This window comes from Genypterus blacodes, unplaced genomic scaffold (assembly GCF_046128005.1).
Source record: "Genypterus blacodes isolate CSIRO-AG114 ecotype Tasmania unplaced genomic scaffold, CSIRO-AGI_Gbla_v1 ptg000095l_1, whole genome shotgun sequence".
In the NCBI taxonomy this organism is placed as follows: domain Eukaryota; kingdom Metazoa; phylum Chordata; class Actinopteri; order Ophidiiformes; family Ophidiidae; genus Genypterus; species Genypterus blacodes.
Window position 1 is genome coordinate 16,667 of NW_027466899.1, and position 20,549 is coordinate 37,215.

Consider the following 20,549-nt stretch of genomic DNA (forward strand, 5'->3'; position numbering starts at 1 on the left):
GATGAAATATTAAAGGTCATCTTCACCTTTACCTGACTGCTCTGTTCTGGTGTGTGTGTGTACGATGTGTGAGCGACATAATAGATGAAGAGTTCGACCTGTCCGTCTTGTCCGTGGCCTCTGGAAAGTTCTTGAGGTTTGAGGTTCGCTCAGTTTCATCTGTACATGTGAGGCCTTAAAGATGCGGCGACGTACAGTATAACAGCCGTTGTCGACGTGGTTTCCATTAGAGACACGACTCGGAGATTCACAAAACCACTTCGGTTTTGTTCTCGACTAACTGATCCCAGTTATTGCTTTGGTGGTTCACAGTCAATTGTAACAGGACAGAATCACAATATAGCACTAGTGTGTGTGTGTGTGTGTGTGTGTGTGTGTGTGTGTGTGTGTGTCTGTGTGTGTCTGTGTGTGTGTCTGTTTGCTTGAATCTGATATGAAGACACGTTTTCCCACTCTGCCTCTGATGTCTGTGGACGCTACAGAGATGCCACTGTGTTGTCTGAGTGACTGCATAGTCATAAGGAAGTCTCCACACAGGAGCCGTTTCGGTGGAAGGACCTGTGGTTGTGGCAATTCTCGCTGCAGTGCACAATGAGCACCGGGTAGCAAAGTGCGTCCTCGTACTCTGGAGGCTCCTCCTCGTCCGTGGCGACGCGCTCTGACAGGCAGCGGGTGTTCTCACTGGGGCTCTCCTGGTCATCCAGACTGCCGCTCCTCCAGAAGCAGCTGCGTTGGGAGCCGTAGCGCCGCGCCAGAGAGAAGCGGCTCCCGCTGAAGGGAATGCGTGAGCTGGCGCCGGTGCAGATGCTCAGGGCGCTCCTGGAGAACACGGACGAGCAGCTGATGGCTCTGTGGCACCTCTCGCAATTCTGACGAGTCCCAGTGAAGCCCGCCGGGCACTGAGCCAGGTCCATGAGGCCGGCCTCGGAGTAACTGGGCACCAGCTGCTGGTTGGACCTGATGTGCCATTCCAGCTCTGTGCTGTCGATGGTGTTCACGCGAGGGATACGACGCCAATATGGCCGCTCATCGCACGGGGTCACAGGGAGGTAATCGTGCCCAAAGAGCTTCTCCACGCGGTAGTGGACATATGCAGTGCGGTACTCTGTGAAGACTCTGAGAGGCCAGGAGAAGGTGAGGAAGGAGGCGATCCAGAATACGTAGTGTGACAGATACCAAGGATGATGCTCCGGGTCAGACAGCACCATGACGTATTCCTTCAGGTCAATGTTCTTCAGGTGCATGCCCTCCCTGGCTTCCATGTAATCATCCAGCCCCTCATTGTCGGTGAAAAACCTGGCTCGCTGTGTCAGGTAGGAGTTCTCCGACTCCACGTTGGCAAAACTGAAGCACTTGGTGAATCGCATCTTTGTCAGAGCCGACTTCTCCAAGCTCTGCAGCTGCTTTGACACATCCTTCACGCCACAGTGGCTGTAGTCATATTCAGCCTCTGCCACGTGGGTGTTGACGCGTTCGTGGTAAACCTGGGTGCTGGTGTAAGCGTCCCCGTTGCGATACCTCGTGACCTGTCGAGTCCGGCGAACATAGTGGTAGCTGATGGCCTTCCACCAGATGCAGGGGTTAGCTTGCTGCATCCGCTCAATGCGCTCGTAGATTCCCTCCACATCCACTTTGTGCTGCAGCTCATTTTTGACATGACAGTGCCAGCACTCCACCAAGTAGACCAGATAGAGCATGCCCAGTAGAGCCAGAGGGATGTAGATGTAGCCATCAGAGCAGGGGCTGTCATGGTACATCATGGACTTCCCTTTGAAGGCACTGTCAAAGGTGAGGCGGGTCACCTTGGTGACGTGACACCAAACCATGGCTCCCATGCAACCGTACATGAGGACAGACAGCAGCAGGCATTTCCAAAAACTCTCCCGGCACAGTGATTTGCTCAGCGACTGCTTCAGGGGTCTTTGCTGTCGATTAGGAAACACACAAGACAAAACAGAAACCATAAGCATCTTATTCATATCAGCCGTTTAATAATTCATGTTTCATGGTACAACGTGCATCACTGCTGCCAAACCTAAAGCAAATGGGGATTTTGTTTTTTTACTGACTGGGAGTGGGCATGACAGGAATGCTCACAGGCTTGATCACATTACACAGTGACATCACACAGTGACATCACACAGTGACATCACACAGTGACATCACACAGTGGCCCCAATCGGACTTTGAGACACAGATCAGTTTATTTTCTCAGAAGTGTGAACAAACTGCTGGGATTCATATCTGCTCAGATCAGAATTCATGTGATTTTTCTCAGGCTCATGTCTCTATCATCATCACTTTCTGTGGTAAACACAAACAGATCAGGGTCCGAGTGGAGACGAGAGGAGATGGCAAAGCTTCCATCCGCCTCAGCAGGAGGGAAAATATCCCAGAATATTTCTGCTCACTGTGAAATGTTCCATTGAAGGTGAGCATGCGTGACCTTTTAGTGCAGAGCTCCACACCGGTGTCACACACAGGTCACTGACTAATGTTAAAGTGAACCATCGAGACAAAGGATTTAACAAAAGAATCTGCATATCAGCACTGAAACTTGTAATGTGATCTTATGAAGCCAGCATCTTCCCTCAGCTGGAACCATTTCATGACATTATAGAAACCATTAATGCTATAGGCACACTGCTGCACCTGACATTAAAGACAGGTGGAGAAGCCCTGACAGGTTGTGGCTGCATCTGAGAATGAATAGACAGTGATTTATAATGTGTAAATGTGGGTTAATGTATCAAAATGCTCTTATATCTCATTTAAAGCATGCAGAGAGACGGTATTGGTTCAAAATGATATCATCTGCAGATCATTCACCTGCACAGCATGCACATGGATCCACTACACAGCCACTACAGCCCTGCGACAACATGGAGCAAACAAATGACAGAGACGCTGAGAGAGGCTGGAGAATCTTAATCATACCTCCTCCCGCGTTTCTTCCTCTAAAACGGTGGCCGTGCTGCTTTCGCTCGCCGTTGCAGCCGAAGCTGGAGGGGACATGTTGCTGTTCTGGGTGTCGGTGATGATGACAGGGCGTGGAGGAGGAGGTGGAGGAGGAAGAGGAAGGGAGATCTCTCGCTGCCTTGCTCCGCGGCGTCCCTCTCCACCGAGGCGAGATCCTCGGGGCCGCGACTCTCGCTCAGCACCGCCAAGCCTCGAGAAAAAGCCCGCTGGAGTCCGACGAAGGCATGCCGGGAAACGAGGCGGTGGAGAGCGGCGGCGTGACTACAGCGAAGCCCGCGGCCCGGCGTCCAGTGCCGCAGTAAGGCGATACGAGGCGGCGGCGGCGGCGGAGCGACGCGGCGGCGCAAAACAAACACGGCCGCTGTCCATGGTGCTGAACGGGCAGGTGGGGGCGAGGGGAGGGGCTGCAGGCTGCACGAGGCTTAAAGGGATCAAGCGCCCAAAATGAGAGAGGGCATACCGCTGCCAAGGCCGAGCAATCCTCCCGTTACACTTTATATCTTTACATTCTCATATCATGTTGTTCTCTGTCCCTGATGACATTTAACACATTATTGAGCTAACCGTCCTCACCTGCTGAGTAAAGGTGATGTTCACAGCGCCACCATCAGGTCGATTGATGTTTCCGGGTTTGTTAAACATAAACAGTGAGCTCACGTGACCTCCATGTTCGGTTACAACAGCTTCATTCATTCATGAGACACAGAACCTGTTGCAGAATAAGCCACGCCCTCTCAAATTAGGCAATTTAAGCATAAACAGTAAGACACAATATAACATTGTGTTTGGGAAAAAATCAATATGTCACAAGTACATCTGATCACATGGCTTGAAATGTATTTAATGAATGCAATAAACAAAACAGTGAACTCAACGTGTCTATCCTGAACTTTACTATGTGCAACAAATGTAGGATTCCCTCGGTCAAACTGTCTGCAGAAGTAAGTGGATTACAAATAATATGGAACAGTGCCCAGTAACAACATATTCGTGATCATAAAAAAACATTTACAAATCATGCCTCAGTATGAGCCATTAGACTGACAACAGCTTTTAAAAAAGGATTTCAAGTTCAGTCATTGTTGCTCATAAAGGGAGTAGGAAAGGAATCATAGAATCTGGGCTGTTTTTATTGATTAATGTAGTCATATGTAATGATGCCAAATGAGGAGTCCTGGGAAACACAAGTCCAAATCTTATAGGACAGTCTTCATTCAGGTCTGATGCCTCCTGATCAGACTGTATGTAACTTCCCCTCACTTTACTCCTTTTCCCAGGGTCTCCATTTCTGATGATGAAGGGGCCCCTTCAGGAGAGAGGGACTATTAGTTATGACTGCAGCTCACCGTGCACTCAAGAGCTTTGTGGTGGTTCATAATATGAATAATATGAAGACGGTCACACGCATTAATGGGGCAAGCAGAGCTACTTACAGAATACATGTTGGAGAGGTTGTTGAAAAGCACTTGGCCTGCGCTGACTTTGTTCCTCACACCTCTTATGGTCCCATTCTTGCTGCAGATGTTGATGCGCTTGTTGCTGAAGAGCATCTCTCTCTTGGCACTGGCGTACAAAAGCAGGTCATCGGGTTCACCCCCGTTCTCGTCCGGAGCGGGTCCCACCACCAGGCCGTTCAGGTGGCTGTTGGCCTCGCTGGTGGCGAGGGAGCCCCCCAGCTCTCCCTTGGGGTTGCTGGTGCGGTCAGAGTAGGCTGAGTCCGACGTTGAGCGACACCAAGCCTTTTCATCCTTGAACACCTCAGTCAAGACTCGGCCACTGTTGGCAGATGCCACCCTAAACCGAACTGTTCTCCCAGCCTTGTCTTTCTCTTGTTTCAACTTTGGCCCCTCCATTGAAACACACAAAAAGATGCCTTACATGTTTTATATTTCCATTCAGCGAAGCCAGACGTGCTCTTTCAGCCTAAGCCATAGTGGTACGCAATTATCAAACAATAATATCCCCATTGATGTAACAAAACTGAGCTCAAAATACCGCAAGTACTAAAACTGGACACCAAAAGAGTTAATAATAAATGAGTTTCTGTCATGGTAACAGCGAAAACAGTAAATTGATATCACCACCTTCAATAATTGATCAAGGTCAGTTTTCAAACAACAAATAGACAAGCGACCTGGTGTCTGGGCTTTAGAGACATTCAGGATACATTTGGTCAGCAATGCCTGTCTGATCACCTTTTTGCACTTTAGAACGCTCTGCTGCTCTCATTGTTACTCTTTGCTTGAGCGTGAAGTAAATATATAGACTTATCAAATATTCAGGCATTTGTTGTGATCTGTATGTTATTAATGCTTGTACATGCATCGGTCCTGCATCGTGTAAATGATCATGTTTGTTTCATCAAATATCAGTGGAAAGCTCTTTGAACTTTATTGGATTTATTTTTTTATCACAATAATTGTCTCCAGCTTGGTATTTTTCCTTCTTTGTGGAATTTACAGCTGACTACAGACCCAACGTGTAATTCCTTGCCAGTTCGATAGATGGCAGTGCGAAACGTATAGAGCGCAAAGAACCACCGAAGAAGCAGCGTAAACACACGCGTGGCCAACTATCAACATGGGGAAGCGGAGCCACAATAAGCAGCTTTTTACCAGTTTGTCAAAGAAACAGAAAAAACATTTAAAGGAGTTTGGAGAGGAACACCCATTCCATGATGTGTAAGAACCGCGACGTTGTTCGGCTTCACTTAAAGCAAGAATTGGTGCTTCATGCTAGCCGGCAAGCTAACTGTCGCTAGGATTCAGAGTCGTAGAGCCGGAATGTGTCGTGCCGAGAGCTTCATGTTAAGCTAACTTAAAAGACTAAATGATTAAGTTAAATTGAAATGACAAGTTAGCGGCATAATAACGTCACATTCGTATCCACCTGGTGTGTTTGTGTGTGTGTGTGTGTGTGTGTGTTTATTGTTTATATAGTTAAAGTTTCAGCCTTTCTTCTCTAACCAGTTGTTCTTAAAGTGTGGTTTGATTGGGTCAGAAGAAATCTGTGGTAAAGTTTGATTAAAGCAACAAACTGAAGAGTGAGAAGTGACAAATGTATGTTTTTTATAAAGTTGAGTTGTATTTTAGCGGTTTTCTGAAAAGAGCCTTATTCTTTCCCTTCCCTTTGATGTCCCAGAGTCAGTGAGAGACCTGAGAGGACTCAGGTCCTGGACCTGGTGAGTCAAACGTCTTCACGCACACAAACACACACACACACACACACACACACACACACACACACATGAAGGAATACAAGTTTGATATGAAACTCCCTTGAATGAACTATTGAAGCAGTAATGAAGAAGACGACGACCCTTCAGTGTGTTTCTGCGTTTGCTCTCACAGCCAGCAAGTCCAGAGCCACACAATGCTGAGAGTGAGGAGGAGGAGGAGGAGGATGAAGAACCAGAACAGAAATCAGCCTATCAGAAGCTTCTCTCAACTCTAAACGGATCCACCAGCAACAACCAGAGTGAAGAGGAGGAGAGCAGCGAAGAAGATGAAGATGAAGAAGAGGAGCTGCTTGATGAAGGTAGTTGTTATTTCCTGCATTTTAATAGGAAACTTCCTTTTTCTGCGGTGAAGATCGATATTGAGTGCAATGCTTTTTTGCTTAAAGGGGAGAGCGAGGGTGCAAGTGATGATGATGATGATGATGGTGATAAAGAAGAAGAAGAAGAGGGCGGAGCGGAAGAAGGGAAGGATGAAGGTGAAGCTCCAACAGAAGAGGTGGAGGGCGAAGAGGTGAAGGAGGCTGGAGATGAAGAGTTTGTGGACAAGGAGCACGAGTCTCAGTTCTGCCTGGAGACGAACTTCACGGGTGAAGAACAGGACGAAGATGAAGACGCAGCAGAGCCAAAGCACAGCACAGGTACGAGAAGAACCAATGTGTTACCATGATACACACATCTGACACGCACCTGCTTATCCCACAGTAACGTCCTGTGTGTGTGTGTGTGTGCGTGTGTGTGTGTGTGTGTGTGTGTGTGTGCTTGTGCTTGTGCTTGTGTGTGCAGACATGTTCTCTCAGCATCTAGGCGCTGAGCTCAGTGAAGACGATGTGCAGAAGATCACATCTGGCAGCAAAACCAAGGCTCAGATCACGGTACTGTAGAGGACCTCCTTTTCTTCAGCTTAGTCTTATTGCTGAGGAAGAGCGTACATGTAGAGCTGTGAGGAAGAGCGTACATGTAGAGCTGTGAGGAAGAGCGTACATGTAGAGCTGTAGCTGATGTCTCCTGTCTCTGTGTCCAGTGGTCCAGATTAGGCTCCCTGCTGTGCTCGTCTCCTCTCCAGACCTTCGGCCCCGTCGGCTCTGAGAAAGACTCGAACCTCCCGGCGTTCCACAAACTTCTGGAGACCTGTTGGAAGAATCTCAACCACAGCCCAGACGCACAGGGGGCGGCCAAGGAGGTGACCCCCCTCCAGCTGCAGCTGCTGACCCTGATGGGCTCCTACAAGGACCTGTACTACCCAGAGACCTCCCCTCAGGACCGGGGCCCGCAGGTCTGCAGCGCCTACTGCCTTCACGTCCTCAACCATGTTCTGAAAGCCAACTCGCAGGTCCTGGCTCACAACGCCCTGCTGAGAGAGCAGAAAGCCCAGGCCGGACCCGGAGCCGAGCCGCAGGATGAACCCAGGGACCAAGGTCTGACCCGGCCCAAGGTGACGGACACACACACACTCACACACGCTCTGTTTGGTTCCTTCATGTTAACAGTGGCAGCTGCTCAGTAACGTCACTTTTCTAGCATTTCTTGATTTCCTTAAACCGTTTATTGACGACCGTTCTAAACCGTGGCAGGTCCTGATCCTGGTGCCTTTCAGGGGCGTGGCACTGCGGGTGGTCCAGACCTTCATCAGCCTGCTGGACAACAAAGGCAGGAAGGTGGTGGTGAGCAATAAGAAAAGGTTCAAGGACGAGTTTGGAGAAGAGGCGGACGAGAAACCCCCCAACCTGCAGAGACCGGATGATTACCACGCCATCTTCTCCGGCAACGTGGACGACCACTTCAGGATCGGTGAGGAGTCTTCCTCCTGTATTTACAATTCAAGATGATTCAATTCTTCTCTTAGATAGCAGCCCTCACCCTCACCCTCCTCCTCCTCTGTCCACCAGGCGTCTCCATTGTGAGGAGCAGCGTGCGGCTCTACGCCCCCTTCTACTCGTCGGACATCATCATCGCGTCTCCGCTGGGCCTCCGCACGGTGCTGGGAGCCGAAGGGGAGAACAAGAGGGACTTTGACTTCCTGTCCTCCATCGAGCTGCTGGTGGTGGACCAGGCCGACGTCTTCCTCATGCAGAACTGGGAACACGTGTTGGTAAGGAAGCTGTTCCCGCTCACACCGGCACAGGGTCCACGCCTCTGTTGGTAAAAAGGCGCCCCCTGCTGGCCGACAACCAACGCTTGATTTGGGAAAACCCTACAATCCTGCAGTAACATCAATCATTTCACATGGATCCCATTCTCCCGCCTCGACAGCACGTGATGCAGCACATGAACCTGCAGCCGCTGGACGCTCACGGCGTGGACTTCTCCCGCGTGAGGATGTGGAACCTGAACAACTGGTCCAGACACTACAGACAGACGCTGGTGTTCAGCTCCATCCAGGAGCCGCAGATCAACAACCTCCTGTCCAAGCACTGTGCCAACTACCGGGGACAGGTACTCGTCTGCTCAACTCTCCACATCGCCAGCTTTGGTTTGAGCTTTGTGTCCAGCCGAGGCAGTTTGAGTGGATTGTTCTTTGTGTTTGTTTTGTTTCCAGGTTGCCACTAAGAACATGCCAAAGACCGGCTCCATCTGCCAGGTGCTGGTGCAGCTGCCTCACGTGTTCCAGAGGCTCTCCTCCGACAGCTTCATGGACCACGACTCTCGGTAAGACCCCCTGCTGGTTCAACTACAGGAGCGTTTGAGGATTCTCTTATTATCTGGTGGTTCTCATGCTTGATCCACTTTATCTCTTTCCCATACAAACTCTGTCCTGACACCGATCGCATTCTGTGCATGAAGTTTGTTTTTTCTGGTCCTCTTGCTGAAATGTGTGACACAATCACTCACAGGATCCTGACAGATGATCTGATTGGACGCTGCCTCCAGCTTTCTAAAGCGTTTGCTCTCCTTCCCGCCTCCTGTAGGTTTGACTTCTTCATAGACAAAGTGCTGCCTCAGTACAGGGACTCGGTCATGTCTCACACGCTCATCTACATCCCGTCTTACTTCGACTACGTCCGACTGCGCAACTACATGAAGAAGGAGGAGATGAACTTCGTCAGCGTCTGCGAGTACTCCAGCAAGTCTGAGGTGTCGCGAGCAAGGCACTTCTTCCAGAAAGGCGACAAGCAGTTCCTGCTCTTCACCGAACGCTTCCACTTCTACAAGAGGTCAGCAGGATGAAAGCTTGAATAGTTGATGAATGAGTTCAAACTCGATATTGCACATTTATTCAGAGTGATGTTGTGCTTCGTGGTGACAGTAGAGCAAAAGGGTGATGATGTCATGGTTGATTCATCCATAGTAACCTATTCTCCATGGTTCTCATGCTGGAGTTGAACTTTGTCAAAGTGTCAAAGTTCTCTCAACAGATTTGCATCCATTAAACCAAACAAAGCTCCCGAACTGAACCTTTGTTCTTCATCAATCTTTAACGTTAACCTGTAACAGACCAGGTTATAAAAGCCAGTGAGTGTTAAGAACCTAGATATCTGAATCACACCGGGGACGCAGAGAGGATCAAGCGACGCTCCTGTTAAACTCCCGACCTGCTTGTTTTCAGATACACTATCAAGGGGATCCAGAACCTGATCTTCTACGGGCTGCCCACCTACGCCCACTTCTACAGCGAGGTGTGTAACATGCTGGCGGCGGGAGGTCGGGGGGAGGAAGCCAGCTGGACCTGCACCGCCCTCTACTCCCGCTACGACGCTCACAAACTGGCCTCCATCGCCGGAGGTCAGCGGGCCGGACAGATGCTGCACTCCAACAAGGCGGCTCACCTGTTTGTTACCGGGGGAGAAGACAAAACCTCCTGAAACCATGGTTACCTAAAGCCAGCTTCAGAATGCCACATCAGGATCTGTGACATCAATCCAGACTGTTTACTGACCAACGCTGGTTTGGATCTAACAGGAAGTGTGTGTGTGTGTGTGTGTGTGTGTGTGTGTGTGTGTGTGTGTGTGTGTGTGTGTGTGTGTGTGTGTGTGTGTGTGTGTGTGTGTGTGTGTGTGTGTGTGTGCGTGTGCGATCAGCTGTTTATGTGTTGTAGGTGGAATGGATCCAGGAATAACAAACCATGAAGTAACTGGATCATAAAATAATGTCTATGGCTGTGATAAGATGTAACATCAAACATCAGTAACTGTACTTTGTCCAGGTGCAGAGCCTCCTGTCACTCTCATTGATTGATGATTCTTATGTGCAGAAAATAACACACACCTGTACCCAAAGTACTAAAGTTTATATTTTATAAAGCATTCTAATGTATAATGTCTGTCTCTGGTCTTAATATTCCGCCGTCACTCAGGAGTTTGTTCTCAGTGTTGTAGAAGCATTTTGGAGGTTTTCAAGCAGGAATGAAGACGAGGCAGGGATCCACGAAGATCCATGATTCTAACATGCTGAAATAAACACACACAGTTGTAAATGAACCCTCCTGTAATTATTAACTTGAGTCACTGCCAGAACGCCCTTGAACACAGAATTAAAGCCTCAGACGGCACACAGATCGCTGTGACTATGGAGGAGAAGCTGCAGAAGCTGAGCCTGAAGAGGGAAGTGGGGCTGGTGGGAGCCGTGTCCCTCATCGGAGGGACCATGATCGGCTCCGGCATCTTCATGTCCCCTCAGTCGGTGCTCCTGACCATCGGCAGCCCGGGGGCCAGTCTGGTGATCTGGGCCTGCTGCGGCCTGCTGGTCATACTGGCGTCTTTCTGCTACGCCGAGCTGGGCACCTCCATACGAGAGTCGGGGGGCGAGTACATCTACATCCTCAGGACATCAGGCCCCGTCGTCGCCTTCATGTTGATCTTCAGCTCCGTGTTATTTGTCCGGCCTGCTGGCGTTGCCGGCATCGCGCTCAGCTTTGCACAGTACGTGGTGGCTCCTTTCTACGTGGACTGCCCCCCTCCGGTGGCGGTGGTGAAGTGTGTGGCTGCAGTCGCTATTGTTTCGCTGGCCGTCATCAACTGCCTCAACGTTCGCTTTGCAATGTCGGTCCAAGTGTTCTTTATGGTGGCCAAGGTCCTGGCCCTGGCTGTTATCATCATAGGAGGAGTGGTGATGCTTATCAGAGGTCACACACAAAACTTTGAAGACTCATTTGAGAACACAATTGTGGGCATCAATCCAATCGGTATCGCCTTCTACCAGGGCCTGTGGTCGTATGATGGATGGAACAATCTGAATTATGTGACGGAAGAACTGAAACGTCCAGAGGTAAGAAAGTGTGTTAACATGCAAACACTCCAGGAGGACAAAAGGTGGAAACCATCAAATCCTAGGGTTTTTATTGCTGAGGGCCTCATCATTATCTCTCAGACATCAGCTGAGAGGATTCCATTAATGTTTAAGCTTTTATACCTGCAGCCACGTGACCTCACACCCAAACTATCTCCTGGGAGAAATGGAAAAGTGATGTTTATCAAAAAGGAAAAGGATGGGATTGGAACTGTAATAAGTTCTCTTTAACCTGAGAAGAAGCTGCAGATCAGAGGAGAAACCAAACAACCAACATGGACAAGTTTTGTCACTAGGAATCATATCTGATCTCCTTTATCACGATCTGACCTTTAATCTGATGGAATGGATGATAAGACACTCTTATTCCTGGTATCTGCCTCTTTTCTTACTCAGGGGGCAGAGATGATTGTTGATGTTTATGTGTGTGTGTGTAGAGGTGAGGTAATAGGTCTTTGAGCATCCAGCGGTGTGTGTGTGTGTGTCTGTGTGTGTGTCTGTGTGTGTGTGTGTGTGTGTGTGTGTGTGTGTGTGTGTGTAAAGCTGAGGTGAAGTGTCTTTGATCGTCCAGCAGCCCGCGCGTGTGTGTATAAAGGTGAGGTAAAGTGTCTGAGGGTCCAACAGCACTCAAACGATGGCCAGTGACACACAGGGACTTAACCTGAAGAGGGAAGTGGGGCTGACAGGAGGAGTGTCATTCATCGCCGGCACCATGATTGGATCTGGCATCTTCATATCTCCCCAGTATGTGCTGGCCACCATCGGCAGCCCCGGGGCCAGCCTGCTCATCTGGGCCTGCTGCGGGCTCATAGCCATGCTGGGGGGGCTCTGCTACGCTGAGCTGGGCACAGTCATCCCAGAATCTGGAGCCGAGTACATTTACATTCTGCGGACGGCGGGGAAGGTGGTGGCCTTCACCTTTGTGTTTTCCTTTGTCGTTGTCATGAGGCCGGCCAGTGCCACGGCTGTGGCGCTGAGCTTTGGTGAATACATCGTGGCCCCCTTCTACAGCTGCACTCCTCCAGCCTTGTTGGTGAAGACGGTGGCTGCAGTAGCCATCCTGGTGCTGGCCTTAGTGAACTGCATGAACGTCCGCTTGGCCATGCAACTCCAGGTGGTTTGCATGGTGGTGAAGCTGCTGGGAATGGCAGTGATCATACTGGGAGGTGTTGTGATGCTTTTCCAGGGCCGCACAGAGAACTTTGAGAACTCTTTTGAGGGAACAAACACTGGTGCCAGCATCGTTGGCATTGCCTTCTATCAGGGGCTGTGGTCCTACGAAGGATGGAACACTCTGAATTACTTAACAGAAGAGCTGAAGCATCCAGAAGTAAGAGTTTTATAGTTTTCTCTTCACAAATCATAAACTTGGTAAACTGCTGTTGACAAATATAAATGTGTAATGAACAATGGGAAGGTTGTCATGGCAGCATGAAAATGAGTTTCACCAGAGATAAAAGATGAGATCCAAACAATCATTGACTTTTTGCGTTCAATTCAATTTTGTTTTCTTTACTTTATACAGCATCATATTCAATGATTGACACGTTTAAAGAGCAACTTCCATGATAACTGAAGCCACACTGGTATCTTACTGTCCTCTTTGGCTGTGCGGACGCCTGTGAACGTGTGAATCTAAATCGATCTGAATCATGGCTGGGAAACCTGAACCTGAAGCTGAAGCTGAAGCTGAAGCTCTGAAACTGAAGCGGCAGATCGGTCTGGTTAGTGCTGTAGCCTTCATTGCAGGAACCATGATTGGATCTGGCATATTCATGTCCCCGCAGTTTGTCCTGGCCTACGCAGGCAGCCCAGTCTGCTGATCTGGACTCTCTCAGGAGTCATAGCCATGTTGGCAGCTCTGTCCTATGCTGAGATGGGGACCATCATACCTGAATCAGGCGGGGATTTTTCTTTTTTTTTAGATTAGATTCAACTTTATTGTCAGTGAGCAAGTACAGGTACAAGCCAATGAAATGCAGTAGCATCCAACCAGAAAGTGCAAAAGTGTACTATTATATATACAGAATACAGAATATATACAGAATATGTATATTATTATAATTATTATAATATAATTATTATTATAATTATAATTATATATACTATATATGCTAACTATAAATATAAATGAATAAATATGTAAATAAATAGTGCAAGGAGTCTGAGTGCAAAACGGAAGTGAAATGGAAATGATCAGTGCAAACAGAAAGTTGTGCAAATTGCAGTGGAGTGCAAGATGATGCTAGAGGGAGGATGGAGGTGAGTGGGGGAATGGAGTAGAGTTCAGCAAGGTCACTGCCTCGTAGAAGAAACTCTTCCTGAGCCTGCTGGTGCGAGAGCGGAGGCTTCTGTAACGCCTGCCGGATGGGAGGAGGGTGAAAAGTTTATTGTTGGGGTGGGATGAGTCTTTTATAATGTTCCTGGTTTTGCCCAGGCAGCGTCGACGGTAGATCTGTTCGATGCTGTCCAGTTGTGTACCGGTGATCCTTTGGGCGGTTTTCACCACCCGCTGGAGTGCTTTCCGGTCTGATGCGGAGCAGTTGCCATACCATACTGTGATACAGTTAGTGAGAATGCTCTCAATGGTACAGCGGTAGAAGTTCACCAGGATCCTGGGACAAAGGTGAGCTTTCTTAAGGCTCCGAAGAAAGTAGAGGCGCTGTTGCGCCTTTTTAACCAGGGTAGAGGAGTTTATGGACCAGGTGAGATCATGGATGCCAAGGAACTTGAAGCTGGGCACACGCTCCACTGCAGCTCCGTTGATGGAGATGGGGGTGTGTGCATGGCTCCCTGCCCGCCTGAAGTCCACGATGATCTCCTTGGTTTTCTTGGTGTTGAGTGCCAGGTTGTTGTCAGCACACCACGTGGTCAGGTGCCGTACTTCCTCCCTGTAGGCCGTCTCATCGTCACCTCTGATCAGGCCTATCACCGCGGTGTCATCTGCGAACTTAATTATGGAATTGGAACCATAGATGGGAGCGCAGTCATGGGTTAATAGGGAGTAAAGGAGAGGGCTCAGCACGCAACCTTGTGGCACGCCGGTGTTCAGGGTGATAGTGGAGGAGGAGAGGTTGTCTATCTTAACAGACTGGGGTCTGTTAGATAGAAAGTCCAGAGTCCAATTGCAGAGGGATGAGTTGATACCAAGCTGGCTGAGCTTGGATATCAACTTGGAGGGGATCACAGTGTTGAATGCTGAGCTGAAGTCAATGAACAGCATTCTGGCATAACAGTTAGGGGTGTCCAAGTGTGTCAGTGTGGAGTGAAGTGCCGTGGAGATGGCGTCCTCAGTTGACCTATTGTGGCGGTAGGCAAACTGGTGAGGGTCCAAAGTAGCAGGCAGGCAGGATTTTAAGTGTGAGAGGACCAGCCTCTCAAAGCACTTGGCGATGATGGGGGTGAGGGCAACAGGACGGAAGTCATTCAGGGCCGTAGCGGTGGAGTGCTTCGGCACTGGCATGATGGTGGCGGTCTTGAAGGTAGTGGGAACAACTGCTTGGGCCAGGGACAGGTTGAAAATGTCCGCAAAGACCCCGGCCAGCTGCTCTGCACACGCTTTGAACACGCGCCCAGGTATTCCATCGGGGCCTCTCTGTTCATCCAGGGCTTCTGGTTGGGGAAAGTTTTTATTGTTTTCAGTGATGTCACTCTGCCCACACACCTGTTGATATGATCCAGGACAGAGTTTGTGCGAATGTCAATGTTAATCAGGGAGTCTGTGGTGGCCTGAGCGGAGAACACATTCCAATCACATTCCAATCTGTTTGTTGGAATTCACAATATAGATTTCATCAGCTCCACCTCCCGCCCTAGATTTTATCTATATTGTGAAGATCTATCGTCCTTGTCCCGCTTTCTTTGCAGCATTAACTTCCATCATGGTTGTAAGGCCGTTTGGCATTTCAGCCATGTCACTTAGCTTTGCAGAATACATCGTAGCGCCCTTCTACCCAGAGTGCACCGCTCCTGAGGTGGCCCTGAAGTGTGCTGCTGCTGTTGTCATCCTGTTTGTTGCCATAGTTAACATCTTAAACGTGCAGGTGGCCATCAGAGTCCAAGTGGTCTTCACAGTGGTGAAGGTTCTGGCATTGGCTGCCATTGTAATTGGAGGCATACATGCGGCCATACAGAGCAGCCAGGTACTTGAGGACAATCTGAACGTTGGGAATGCATTCAAAGGGACTCAGATCTCTTTTTGCAATGTCGGTCCAAGTGTTCTTTATAGTGGCCAAGGTCCTGGCCACCACAAAGGTAAGGTAAGAAAGTGTGTTTACGTGCAAACACTCCAGGAGGACAAAAGGTGAAAACCATCAAATCCTAGGGTTTCTATTGCATCATCATCACTCAGACATCAGTTAATGTTTAAGCGTGTGTGTATAAAGATGTGGTCATAGGTCTTTGTGTCTATGTATATAAAGGTGAGGTAAAGTGTCTGAGGGTCCAACAGCACTCAAACGATGGCCAGTGACACACAGGGACTTAACCTGAAGAGGGAAGTGGGGCTGACAGGAGGAGTGTCATTCATCGCCGGCACCATGATTGGATCTGGCATCTTCATATCTCCCCAGTATGTGCAGGCCGCCATCGGCAGCCCCGGGGCCAGCCTGCTCATCTGGGCCTGCTGCGGGCTCATAGCCATGCTGGCGGGGCTCTGCTACGCTGAGCTGGGCACAGTCATCCCAGAATCTGGAGGCGAGTACATTTACATTCTGCGGACGGCGGGGAAGGTGGTGGCCTTCACCTTTGTGTTCTCCTATGTTGCTGTCGTGAGGCCGGCCAGTGCCACGGCTGTGGCGCTGAGCTTTGGTGAATACATCGTGGCCCCCTTCTACAGCTGCACTCCTCCAGCCTTGTTGGTGAAGACGGTGGCTGCAGTAGCCATCCTGGTGCTGGCCTTAGTGAACTGCATGAACGTCCGCTTGGCCATGCAACTCCAGGTGGTTTGCATGGTGGTGAAGCTGCTGGGAATGGCAGTGATCATACTGGGAGGTGTTGTGATGCTTTTCCAGGGCCGCACAGAGAACTTTGAGAATTCCTTTGAGGGAACAAACACTGGTGCCAGCTCTGTTGGCATTGCCTTCTATCAGGGGCTGTGGTCCTATGGCGGATGGAACACTCTGAATTACTTAACAGAAGAGCTGAAGCATCCAGAAGTAAGAGTTTTATAGTTTTCTCTTCACAAATCATAAACTTGGTAAACTGCTGTTGACAAATATAAATGTGTAATGAACAATGGGAAGGTTGTCATGGCAGCATGAAAATGAGTTTCACCAGAGATAAAAGACGAGATCCAAACAATCATTGACTTTTTGCGTTCAATTCAATTTTGTTTTCTTTACTTTATACAGCATCATATTCAATAATTGACACGTTTAAAGAGCAACTTCCATGATAACTGAAGCCACACTGGTATCTTACTGTCCTCTTTGGCTGTACGGACGCCTGTGAACATGTGAATCTAAATCGATCTGAATCATGGCTGGGAAACCTGAACCTGAAGCTGAAGCTGAAGCTCTGAAACTGAAGCGGCAGATCGGTCTGGTTGGTGCTGTAGCCTTCATTGCAGGAACCACGATTGGATCTGGCATATTCATGTCCCCGCAGTTTGTCCTGGCCTACGCAGGCAGCCCAGGGGCCAGTCTGCTGATCTGGACTCTCTCAGGAGTCATAGCCATGTTGGCAGCTCTGTCCTATGCTGAGATGGGGACCATCATACCTGAATCAGGCGGGGATTTCCTCTATATTCTGAGGATCTATGGTCCTTGTCCCGCTTTCTTTGCAGCATTCACTTCCATCATGGTTGTAAGGCCGTTTGGCATTTCAGCCATGTCACTTAGCTTTGCAGAATACATCGTAGCGCCCTTCTACCCAGAGTGCACCGCTCCTGAGGTGGCCCTGAAGTGTGCTGCTGCTGTTGTCATCCTGTTTGTTGCCATAGTTAACATCTTAATCGTGCAGGTGGCCATCAGAGTCCAAGTGGTCTTCACAGTGGTGAAGGTTCTGGCATTGGCTGCCATTGTAATTGGAGGCATACATGCGGCCATACAGAGCAGCCAGGTACTTGAGGACAATCTGAACGTTGGGAAAGCATTCAAAGGGACTCAGATCTCTGTGGGCACTCTGGGGATGGCACTTTTTCAAGGACTCTGGTCCTTTTCAGGCTGGTACAACCTCAACTGTGTCACAGAGGAAATCAAGAGACCAGAGGTAAGATAAATCAAACGAAATATCATCAAAGCCTCCAGCTTGAGAAGAATGCATTCAGAGGAAACAACTAAAGCAGCTGTAAACCTCCAGCAGGGATGTCAGTTTATGGTTTTATAGTGAACAAGCTGCTTTATGTCACTTCGGTGTGATTGTAAATGATAGTTAAGAGGCTATTATTGCATTTAAATGTCTTTGAAATGTCTTGTAAGGTGACTGTGTGCACATTGATTGATGTTTTCCCTGCCGTCTCTCAGGTGAATCTTCCCCGAGCTGTTCTGATTGCCATCTCCCTGGTGACTGGCCTGTACCTGCTGGTGAATGTGAGTTACCTGACTGTGATGACGCCCACAGAGCTCATGAGCTCCAGTGCAGTGGCAGTCACATGGGGGTAAGACTCTTTACAATCAACACATGGCACCATCTCACCTCACCTCACCTCACCTCACCTCCAAACACACACATGCTACTCCACCTCCACCCTCTCATAATCAACTTTCTAGTATTTGCGTGATCATTGTCGGGTAAAGCTGAGACCTCAAAGCAGATGGATGATTTAAACCTTTGCACCTTTTTTGGCAGGAATAAAGTGTTAGGCAGGTGGGGGTGGATCATGTCTGTGGCTGCAGCTCTATCTGCCTTTGGTTCGTTGAACGGGACGTTCTTCAGTGGCGGCCGCGTCTGCTTTGTTGCTGCGAGGGAAGGACACATGGTGGGAATCTCACTGCCTTATGGAAATATCACATTGAATCATTTACTACAATGTCAGTAACCTAGTTTTGACAATGACCTGAACATTGAGCAATGTTGTTAAATCATTGCACTAGTTATGCTCTCAGCTGTTGGTTTTGGAAGGAAATGCACTTACCATTCCTTGTGACCTGAAGTTCTTTTGCCTACCTATGTTGAACGCACTTATTGGAAGTCACTTTGGATAAAAGCGTCTGCTAAATGACCGTAATGTAATGTAATGTAATGTAACTCACACCAGAGCTCACATGATGCTGCTGATGCTTCTCAGGCTGCTTCAGGTGTAAGAAGCTCACTGAGTCACATTCCCTCTCTGGGTTTCTCTTCCTCTTGTAGCCAGATATTCTGGCTATGGCTCATGTCCACAGACTGACTCCCTCTCCAGCACTCATCTTCACCACCGTCGTCTCCCTGCTGGTGCTGATCCCTGGAGACTTCCAGAGCATAGTCAACTTCTTCAGGTACATGCTGAGGTTTATGACATCATTGTTTGCTTTGAACACACAGTATCAGAACCCAGCACTCATTCACCTCACGTTTTCAGCTTCACTGCCTGGTTTTTCTATGCCATCACTCTTTCTGGACTCATCTACCTCAAGATTAAGAAGCCAGAGCTCCCCAGACCGTACAGGGTCAGTTACTCATCAGTCATCATTATACGTCAACGTTTATGTCATTTATCAACACGGTGACACTCTTGTTCTTCTCCCCGCCGCAGGTTCCCATCATCATCCCTATCCTGGTGCTCATTGCTGCAGTTTTCCTGGTGCTGGCTCCCATCATAGACAACCCACAGATAGAATACCTCTATGTGACACTTTTTATATTCAGCGGAGTTATAATCTACGTGCCCTTCATCCATTTCAAGCTTTGTCCAAGCCTGCTGACCAAATTAACCATGTTTCTGCAGCTGCTCCTCGAGGTCGCTCCTGCAGAGAAGAATCTGTGATTTATCCAGATTAAAGGCAAAATCTGGACAAAAGGAAAATCTTCCTGGCCAAATGCATGAACTGTTTCATGAGACTTGCTGTCACCAGTAGTTTCAGGGGGCTGGAGGTTGGATGGAAGAAGAACAGGAACAATTGGACCCCTGTGAGGAACTACAGCAAATATTAACACATCGCAGGTCCACAATGTGAAGATTTAAAGTACAAACTATGTATCAGAGAAGCTGGAATCCGTGTTATTGTGTGGAATTGTTTGTAATACGATCATTAAATTCTATCATGTTTATTGAAATAATTACATGACTTTAAATCTTTTTAAAGCCTTTTTAAAGCCACCTTTACTTTTTTAAATCTAAAAAAGTAATAAAGTTCAACCTAATGCACATTTCTTTATATACACTGCTCAAAAAAATAAAGGGAACACTTAACACATCTTAGACCTCATTCAATGAAATACTGCAGTTGTAAATCGTTATTCAATACACAGTAGAGTGCGTTGAGAACAAAATAACATAAAAATGATCAATGTAAATCAAAATGATCATCCCATGGAGGTCTGGATTCAGAACCATACTCAAAATAAAAGTGGAAAATCACATTGCAGGCTGCTCCAACGTCAGCGAAAATTCCTCCAGACAAGTCAAAATGACGCTCAGTAGCGCGTGTGGCCTCCACGTGCCTGTATGACCTCCCTACAGCGCCGGCATACTTCTGATGAGGCGGCGGATGTTCTCCTGAGGAATCGCCTCCCAGGCTTGGATTGAAGCATCAGTCAACTCCTGGACAGTCTGTGGTGCAACGTGGCGTTGGTGGATGGAACGAGACATGATGTCCCAGATGTGCTCAATTGGATTCAGGTCTCGGGAACAGGCAGGCCAGTCCATAGCATCAATACCTTCATCATGGAGGAACTGGTGACACACTAAAGCCACATGAAGCCTGTCATTGTCATGCATTAAAAGGAAACCAGGGCCCACTGCACCAGCATATGGTCTCACAATGGGTCTGAGGATCTCATCGCGGTACCTAATGGCAGTCAGGGTACCTCTGGCTAGCACATGGAGGGCTGTGCGGCCATCCAAAGAAATGGCTCCCCACACCATTACTGACCCACCACCAAACCGGTCATGCTGGAGGATGTTGCAGGCAGCATAACGTTCTCCACGGTGTCTCCAGACTCTGTCACATGTGCTCAGTGTGAACCT

General features: G+C 48.6%; 3 protein-coding genes across 3 annotated transcripts; 2 read left to right on the top strand and 1 right to left on the bottom strand.

Moving 5' to 3' along the window:
- Positions 1–515: 515 nt before the first annotated feature.
- tmem151bb (transmembrane protein 151Bb) lies at positions 516–3,015 on the bottom strand. Its single transcript, XM_076159381.1, has 2 exons — positions 2,938–3,015; positions 516–1,925 (listed from the first exon to the last, which is right to left on the bottom strand). The coding sequence occupies exons 1-2, from the start codon at positions 3,013–3,015 to the stop codon at positions 516–518; spliced, it is 1,488 nt and encodes a 495-aa protein (XP_076015496.1).
- A 2,503-nt stretch (positions 3,016–5,518) lies between these two features.
- utp25 (UTP25 small subunit processor component) lies at positions 5,519–10,621 on the top strand. Its single transcript, XM_076159388.1, has 12 exons — positions 5,519–5,660; positions 6,121–6,160; positions 6,330–6,516; positions 6,604–6,855; positions 7,001–7,089; positions 7,239–7,649; positions 7,789–8,005; positions 8,104–8,306; positions 8,468–8,650; positions 8,754–8,863; positions 9,124–9,369; positions 9,762–10,621. Exons 1-12 carry the CDS (start codon positions 5,560–5,562, stop codon positions 10,015–10,017), a joined length of 2,295 nt encoding a protein of 764 aa, XP_076015503.1. The 5' UTR covers positions 5,519–5,559; the 3' UTR covers positions 10,018–10,621.
- A 99-nt stretch (positions 10,622–10,720) lies between these two features.
- LOC143007894 (b(0,+)-type amino acid transporter 1) lies at positions 10,721–19,346 on the top strand. Its single transcript, XM_076159389.1, has 6 exons — positions 10,721–11,419; positions 17,905–18,038; positions 18,230–18,359; positions 18,734–18,858; positions 18,942–19,029; positions 19,116–19,346. The coding sequence occupies exons 1-6, from the start codon at positions 10,721–10,723 to the stop codon at positions 19,344–19,346; spliced, it is 1,407 nt and encodes a 468-aa protein (XP_076015504.1).
- Positions 19,347–20,549: the final 1,203 nt, after the last annotated feature.